Raw genomic sequence first — 8,873 nt, forward strand, 5'->3', positions numbered from 1 at the left:
CCCCCCAAAAAAAAACCAAACAGCTATTCTTCACAACTGCCCATTAAAATACATTTCTAAACAATTTTGCATGATAATAGGAAGCTGTATACTTTTTGGAATATAAAATAAAATTGTTAAAGGTGTCTCAAATGTTCTGGAAAGTATATGGCTGTTTCTGTTTTAAGTAGGACTGTGGTAGCTTATTAGAGAAAAATGCTTTTGATTCTTTTCAAAGTACACCAGTCTTAGATATTCCTAAATTCTATAGTATAGGCATGGCAAAAGAAATGGATTAGATTATGTATTTTTCTAAGAAACAGAATCACAGAAAGTAAAGGTGATTGCCAGATATGCATATATATATTTATTTTTCAACATTTTTATTTGGTAGATAAAAACATTTACATTTAATATGTGTCCAAGATATTGCTATCATTTATAACAATAGATAAAACCAAAATTTACAGTAAACACACGTATTCTAATTATTTCAAAATATCTCAATGAAAAAAAAGTTGAAAAAAATCAAATTAAGACCAGTGCTACTAATCACTCTTACAAGTTTCCCGTAGCTTACAATTTTTTTCATAGTACATTTTGAGGATTACAGCCTTTTTATAAAACAAAATGATGCATAAGAACTTTTTTCTAGATATTTATGTGCCACATGATATTTGGGGAAAGAAATATGTATTTGCATGAAAAATTATTTGAGGAATGTTTTACTACACACATGGCTGCTTTTGACTAATAAGGACTCCTTGTTAATGTCTCCATTGTAACCACAAATAGTAATATGGAATGTAGATCAAGTAAAGACAGATGACTTCTAGAGACAAAATGTTTTCATAGTCACAGCAAAATTGTTTATAAGCATCAAATTTAGAAGATTCTCTAACCTAGAAAGGCATGAATGTATATTGCAACAGGCAGTACAAAGTCGGTTTCCTGTTGCAGAAGTCACAGTTAAACTTGTTCTAGGTTTTCAAATCCTCTTTTCCAGGACTTCATACTTTTTGGTATTTTAAAAAATTCTTTCTTTCAATTTGCTGTAATGAGAAAACAAGAGTTTTATTTACCTGGGCTCTTCTTGTTTCCCCAGTGATTAAGAGTTGACATGTAAAAACATATAGCAGGGAAGGGAAGCTATTATAACCAAGGACCCCTTAACAGAATATTTCACACAGGATCATAGCAAAATCTTTCTGCAGTTGTTCACTTGATTTTCTTTTTTCAAAAGATCTGTCTTGTATAAAACAGATTATAACATGGAAGTAATCTGGTAACTTACCTTGATTATAAGGCTTGCTTGCTTTGATCTGGGATTTAGGCATCGTTGTCCTTTATTTGCTTTCAGGGTGATACTGTTAAGGGAAGATCCAAAAGAACTGTAAACTTTGGATGGAAAAACATAAAACAGACAAAAAAGTCTCCATCACTGTCATCTTCATCAAATTTATTACTTACATCACTTCTATTTTGTCGCAGTAGTTACTTTGGTAGATTATGGAGGCTTTTTCAATATCTGCCACTTTCACAGCTTTTACTCCAGGGCCTATGCAAAGACAACGCCCCGCTTTGAATATTGGGAAGCCTAGAACAGATCATAGCATTAGTTAGTAATGCATCTGATTGCAACAAATGACTGTGGTTTATAATCCTGGTGATGAATGTGAGATGAGTTTTCATTAAGGATAAAAACAGTGATTTATCAAATAGCACTTGACACCACTGTTAGTGGGCAAGAAGTTAAGTAAGATAGTGATGATTTTCTCTTTAAATTCGTAAGCAAACCATTAAAAAATAAAGGGAAGCGTGAGGAAAGTTTATTGGAGGTGAAGCTTGTTTGCCTTTGCTTTTATGCTCAAGAATTTTTCCAGGAAGCTAATAATATTATGTCATATAAAATCTTCTTAAACAGTTAAAACTATTGCTAAAGGCTCTTGCTAAATATTGTAGCCAAACCAAAAATTCCATGAAGTTTATCATCCCTAGTTTCAATAATCATCTCTAGTATCTTAAACATTTCCAACATTCTCTGCCAAAGCTGCAGTACCTTCTAGTGTGTAAGATTAAATAAAAATGTACCATGTCTTTTAGGATAAAAGTGGGAAAAAAGACATTTGAAATATTAGAATAGGAATTTATAGACTGAGAAGTAAAAAGTAATATATACCTTGAATAACCGTAGCACAGAATATCACAGCCAAGGCTATAGCCATGCTCTTCGCACTCATGTTTGTTTATTGCTGCTACTGCTGCTGCTGCTTCTGCTACTGCTACTACAGCTTTGATGCTCTTCTTGGAGGGAATAGAAATGCTGAGCGTGAAAGGAAATTCTTAACTGGTATATATAAGGCATTTTATACAGCAATAATCCTCTTATGGCAACAGGAATTTCCCTCCTTGAGTCATGCTCCTTTATTGTTTCCAGAAGTTTCTGTTCTCATCTAAATGTCACTGTACCTTCCTATTTATTGTAGTAATGAAAGTAATACGAATGTGAAAGCACTTTGTAGAGTTGTGCTGTATAAATGTAGAATAGGGTATACCCAGATGGGAACCAGACTTCTTAAGGTAGCTTTTCCTAGAAATGCATTTAATTGTTTTACTACTCTGGGCAGGAAGATCGTCTTCCCATTTTTCATCCTTTCACCCTCTGTCTTCCACATAACTATACAAATGAACACTCTAAAAAAATTTTTTTATCGTCTGACTTTTGCTGTTAAGCCCAAATTCTTATCATAGATAAGACCTATTTTGCTCGACACCAGATGACTTTTATTTAACTTTATATTTTTGTCTATGAATGCATGTCTAAAGAAGTCTCCCTGTACCTCTGTATTTATATCCATTTCTTCTTGCATTTTTAACAATTTTTACTTTATATATATTTTAGCACTGTTGTTTAGTACATATGGGTTATGTTATATATTATTAAAAAATGATCCTCTTTTCTCATGTGATGTTTTTACCTGTTGGATTCTAATTTGATATGACCCGTTTTCTTTTCATTTGTCTTTACCTTTTCCTCTTGAGCTTTTAAGGATGTTTTAAGTTTGTCACTTATAGAGACTTAAGAAAATAATATCCAAGGGACTTTTAAGTGGGTGAGTTAAATAAAATATATTTACAATATAGCTGGTAATCTATAATCTTTTTTTAATGCTTCCTTGCTGCTTCTTTTCTATGTTTTCTTTCTAACTTTATTTTCTTTAGCTTTTTTCTTATGTGATTTGAAAGGAATAAATTGTTTTATATTTTTCCATTAATTCTTAAAGTTCTTAAAATTTTTTTACCTGAATGTTTCTAATTATTTACATCAACCATAAATAGTATCTTCTATCTCCTCCCTTTGTAAGATAAGAAAATCACTCTTTCTTTCAAACATTTCCTCCTATTTCATAGTTTTGTTGGTATTATCTGGGATTTTATAGCTAGTATATTATTTTCAAATTATTATTTTATGTTCCATTTCTGTTTTGAGAATTATTGTTTGTATTTTATCTTAAAATAATATAGTTATTTAGACATAATCCTACATTTAAATTCTCTTAACCACTACCAGTCTTTAAAACCTCGGAAAGTGTTTATTTATTGATTTATTATTCTTTTTTTTTGAGAAGAATTCAATTTTACTTTTTTTCATTTAGCCATTTGAAAGTGTTTATTTTAATCAATCTCTAAGTAGCTGGAATATTTTTTCTCTCTTTCTCATTCATTCATTCACTTAATATGTCTAATTCAAGACTAATTTTCCCACAGGATTATAGGTAAAGTAAAAGGAATGTGTTCTCAGAGCTCATAAATTCTTATCCATTATTTTTTCTTTAATGTTGCTTTTTATTTTCTCAGCATTAGAAACATCATAGAACATGGGTGTTAACAGGGAAGGCTCTATAATCAGCCTGTGTTCCAATCCACGCTCCATTACTTACTAGCTGTGCAGTCCTGAGCAAGTTCCCTCAACTTTTTGAACCTGTTTACTCATTTGTAGATTGGGATAATAATACAGTAGGACCTTTTTAATAGGGTTTTTGTAAGCTAAGTGTTAAAAGAGATAATGTATGTGAATCACTTAGAAGAATGCCTGGCACTGGCACTCTTATTTTTATTATTTATTGTTATTATTTCTAATATTTTACAGTGTTATTTCCTGTATTGACATATTACATCTAACTTATTTTCATCTGTATTTCGGCATTAGCAGAAGCACAACCACTTAATAACAGTGGATGATATTGTTAAAAGATGTTTTTAAAATATTTTAATTTATAATAACTGTGAATGTTAAAATCACACACTAACCATGAAAATCACTTACAGAAGTAGTCCAGTACATGAGCACAATAGCATGGTTCACAATATATAGACAAGCAAGAGTGAATATTTGTTTTCCAGCTAAAGATGTGCTGCCATGCAGCTTTGGTATAAGACAATTTCTGAAAAGTGAATTCTTAATTAATTTTTTTAAACCCTGGAAATTGACATTACTTAAAATTATATTGTTTTAGTCCGTTTTGTGTTGCTATAACAGAATACCTGAAACTCGGTAATTTATAAAGAAGAGAGGTTTATTTGGCTTATGATTCTGGGACAGCTGCATCTGGCATGGGCCTCAGGCTGTTTCTTCTCATGGCAGAAAAGTGGCAGGCAGCCGGCAGGTACAAGCAGATCACATGGCGAGAGGAAGCAAGAGAGAGGAAGCAAGAGAGAGAGAGAAGGTGCCAGGATCTTTTTAAGCAACAAGCTCTCACGGGAACTAATAGAGCGAGAATTCACTCATTAATCCCCCCTCCCCCAGGGAGAGTATTAATCCATTCATGAGGGATCTGCCCCCATGACTCAATCAGTTTCCAACACTGCCACATTGGAGATCAAATTTCCGCATGAGTTTTGGAGGGGACAACACATCCAAACTCCATCATATATCATACTTTTTCAAATAGACATAATTCAAATTTACATAAAACATGACTAAAATCTCTTCCCTTTGCCTTCACATGTGAGGTACTAGTTAGCTGTGTTGAAAGCTCATTGGTCACGATTTTCTTTTTTTAATTTTTATTGAATCATAATTGATTATACATATTTTGGGGGTTCAATGTTGACATGTCGATCAAATCATATCACTAGTATATATATTGTTACAAATTGTACTTATTCTTTATGCCTCTTGTCCAATCTCTCCCCATTTCCCTCTCCCTCCTACCTCCCACCACTGATAATCCTAGGTTTCTTCTCTCCCTCTGAAAAAGTAATGGTTACTCTGTTGATTTGTTGCCTAGATGATCTGTCCAATGCTGGTGTGTTCAGGTCCCTCAATATTATCATAGAGCAGATGCTTCTTCTGTCACTCTGGAAATGGGCTTTGTGGAGAGAGACATCTTCTTCTTTTCTTTGGTCTCTGCTGATGACTTTCCTTGTGTCAGTGCACTCCAGTGGCTGGTGGACCATCTGCGTGATGATTGTAATGTCTAGCCACTTTTGCAGCAGCTGTGGTTACTGTGTTGGCTGTGGTGGGCCACTCATGTGGAGGTGATGTTTTTGGCATGCTCCTTAGTGCTGGTAGTGTGCCTGGTTGTGGGTGGGCATCTGTTCCTTGACTCCAAGCCTCAGGCCCCCTGGTGGGCCCCAAGGCACTGGTGGTGTGTCTGGGCCAGAACTAATTTGTTGTCCTTTGCTTAGTTCTAAAATGGGGAACTTCCTGTGGGAACCAGTACTTGAGCTGTGTGGTTGAGCTAAATTGCTGCTTTGCTGCTGTTTCCCTAGGGAAGGCTTTTTATGCAGCTCAGGGTTTAATGGTTGACCTTATATGTACTTCCAGAGACCCAGTGCACTTGGGTTGTGTAGAAACTCTGATCTGGGCCTGAGTCTTTTCATCAAACTGCAGCCCATGTAATTCTGTATTCCTGACCAGTCTCCTCTGAGTGGTCCTGTGCTGATTGGGGAGTGGATTGGGTGTCCTTACTGTGTCCCAGTGTTCCTCTGGTGGGCCTGTCTCCCCTGCCGCCCATGCTCCAAACACTTCCCATGGGACGGGCCATGCGCCGGTCCCTTGCGATGATTCATGGGCCTCTGAACGGCTCCTTTTTTTTCAGTTGTTGTGGCTCCTCGCTCCTGTGTGGGTCCACAGGAACCCTATTAATGTTCTTGCTGTCCTGGGGGCCGCCAAGACCCTCTTCTCCCCTGCCACCTCCAAGCAACTCCATCTAAAGGACACTGCTGCGGCTCTTGCCAGCTCCTGCTCCATGCACTTAGCAGCTTCAGCCTTGAAGCGGCCATGGCCCAAAACACTCCGAGCAGTTTTTTCTTTCTCTCATCATGACTTCTCCCACCTTCATGAACTCCATAGGTTTCTCCTCCTCTTCCCCTGAGCTCTAGTGGCCCCAGCTTGGCTGTTGTTGCTTTTTTGTAGTTGTAAATTGGTTGATTTGTGGGAAAGAGTGACGCTGAGGACCATCTATTCCACCATCTTGACTGGAAGCCCTACCAAGAGCCATGATTTTCTCTTTCAGGACTCTCTGGATGTTGTTTTACTGTCTTCCTTTACTGTAAAAGTAATGCCTGGTATTGTAAAAACATTGGAAAACATGGACAATTAATAAGAATAGTACAACCAGAGAGAACCACTATTTTAATTTTCCCCTGCTTTAGATACACACACACTCATACTTTTCACCTAACAAGTTCAACATATGACTGTGTCAGGCCTCTATTTTGTTCTGTGTGCCAGGATATTATATTTACATGAGGGGTCTTCAAAAAGTTCATGGAAAGATTCATATTATCTTTTAATTCCATTTCTCCACAAATCTTTTGAAGTACCCTCATAGATACGTTAGGAGGAAGCAGAGAAGAAGACGGAGAGAGAGAAAAATCCTTCCTTTGTGAAGAGGACCACACAGTAGTCTATAGGGAGGATGCTGCTGCTGCTGCTTGCATGTGACTCTACAAGGCAGGGGGCTGTCCCTACCCCTGTGGGTACAACCTTGTCCACTTTTCCTCATAGCTACATCATAGTTTGGATGCTGAGGAAGGTTTATTTACTTCTTTACTTCAAGTCTTCAGGTAATGGACCCCAAATTAGGCAGAATTGGGAGAGGGATTGGTTTTGTGCTATAACCTCTTCACCTCATTTCCTTGAGCCGTGAAAAAAGTAAGCCTAATTAGGCTTTGGCAAGTGATACTATGGATGCGCTCTCTTTCCTTAACTCTCTCTCTCTTTATTGCCTTTTCCTCTCAGTCTTCCTGCCTTACAGTTTCCTGGAAAGCACCACCCCTTTTTACAGTAGTGCACTAGCTCATTTACACATTCATTCAAAAAAAGTTTATTTTAGGTGTCTGTCACATGCCTGACACTTTTACAGATCTTGGAGATAGAGCAGTGAACAAAACCAACCAACTTCCTTCTTGTGTCTTCTAAAGTTGTAACTTTCTGCCTCATTGTAAAAGACAGTCTGCCTGATGTCTGCTGGCTCTGTCGATGTGTGGGGTCAGGTTTGTCTTCAGGATTGTGATTTGTTCTGGCCTAAATACTCTGCTATCACATGAGGAAAATTAATTTATTTCAGAATATCCCCTCATCTAGTAAGCCTGTGGTACATGTTCTTTTGCTTTATATAATGTGGTTCTTCTAGCATGGAATGCACTTTCCTCTCTTTTTCTGAATCCTTTAAGTCTTGATATCTTCATGAAGCCTTCTTCATTACATAGTAATTTCTTCTTCTCCTAACTTTATAGAACTTACTGGCTTGTCTAGCTTTATCCAGTAGAAATATAATTTAAGCCACATACATAATTTTAAATATTCTAGTAGCCACATTTAGAAAGTAAAAAGAAACAGGTGACATTAATGTAAATAATATATTTTATGTAATCCAAAACATAAGAAAATAATATCACTTCAGTGTGCAATCAATATAAAACCATTAAATGAGATATTTTACATTTTTTTTAGTACTAAGTCTTCAAATTGAACTAGCACATTTCAAATGCTCAATAGTCACATGTGGTTAGTGGCTACTGGACAATGAGAGTCTAGTTATTCATTTGGCATTTAGTGTATAGTGCCTTGATTCTTAATCTTAAATTATAGCTGGGGATGGAGAGGAGGAGAGAAACTTCTCTAAATTTCCATAGTAATTTTCTTTTTTCTCTGTCTTCACTGTCATTATATATCTTATTTCTCTTTCTCTGCAAGTACAAAAAAGATTATTATTCTCTTTTTAGAAGTGTTGGCCTTTTTTACTTGTTTCTAGAATTGAACTATTCTTTGTTTTGTATTCCCAGGTTCATCCACTCAAGCAAGTCTCTTCTTGAATTTAAAGGAGTGTCCCAGGAAACAAATCCAGTTTTCGTAATTAATTACCAAAATCCTTAAAAATTCTATAATCTGTGACTTATCTGAAGTTTTAAATTAAGCCTCCAAATTATCCAGTTAATGTAGAATTTTAAAATGTTTTCATGTTTGAAGAGATTAATGCAAGTCATTTAATGATAATTCCCAACTCATCATTTGCTATGTCTCTGAATAGTATATTGCCTGTAAAAGAAAAAAAAGGTAATATCAAGGATATTCCGTTAAGTTAGTTAAAGTGGGTTAGAAATGGAAACTAACATTTCCATTTATTATAAATCACCATGACTTACAGAATCCTGTTTTGAGTTTATGGAAGGCAGATGACTCATTCCTAGGGAAGAGGTTGTCAGGCATGAGATGGACACCTAAAATAATATGAATAGACTAAACTGAAACTGATTAACATAGAATCCCTAAACTCTTAAAAGTGCAGTAGCACAGTACCGGATGCTCTTTTATAAAAAGATTAAGGCATTTAAGGAGCTGCTAGTGGATTTTTCAGGAACCCTTGATAGATTACTACTTCTGT

General features: G+C 35.8%; 1 protein-coding gene across 2 annotated transcripts; it reads right to left on the reverse strand.

Annotated features, from left to right (window-relative positions):
• Positions 1–989: 989 nt before the first annotated feature.
• Positions 990–2,219, reverse strand: CXCL11 (C-X-C motif chemokine ligand 11). 2 transcript variants are annotated; one of them, XM_063107224.1, is made up of 4 exons: positions 2,159–2,219; positions 1,450–1,576; positions 1,274–1,346; positions 990–1,031 (listed from the first exon to the last, which is right to left on the reverse strand). In XM_063107224.1, exons 1-4 carry the CDS (start codon positions 2,217–2,219, stop codon positions 990–992), a joined length of 303 nt encoding a protein of 100 aa, XP_062963294.1. The 2 variants fall into 2 exon arrangements, with proteins under 2 accessions (XP_062963294.1, XP_062963295.1); XM_063107225.1 differs by having other exon boundaries at positions 1,007–1,033; positions 1,280–1,346.
• Between the last annotated feature and the right edge of the window lie 6,654 nt (positions 2,220–8,873).

This window comes from Cynocephalus volans, chromosome 9, assembly GCF_027409185.1.
Source record: "Cynocephalus volans isolate mCynVol1 chromosome 9, mCynVol1.pri, whole genome shotgun sequence".
In the NCBI taxonomy this organism is placed as follows: Eukaryota; Metazoa; Chordata; class Mammalia; order Dermoptera; family Cynocephalidae; genus Cynocephalus; species Cynocephalus volans.

Bases quoted from the DNA above. Each gene is read 5' to 3' on its own strand.
- CXCL11 (XM_063107224.1), bottom strand. From the start codon at position 2,219: ATGAGTGCGAAGAGCATGGCTATAGCCTTGGCTGTGATATTCTGTGCT. The intron at 1,347-1,449 runs GTAAGTAATAAA...TTCCCTTAACAG, and splicing joins TGCGACAAAATAGAAGTGAT to TATCACCCTGAAAGCAAATA. The intron at 1,032-1,273 runs GTAAGTTACCAG...TTCTCATTACAG, and splicing joins AAGCAAGCCTTATAATCAAG to CAAATTGAAAGAAAGAATTT.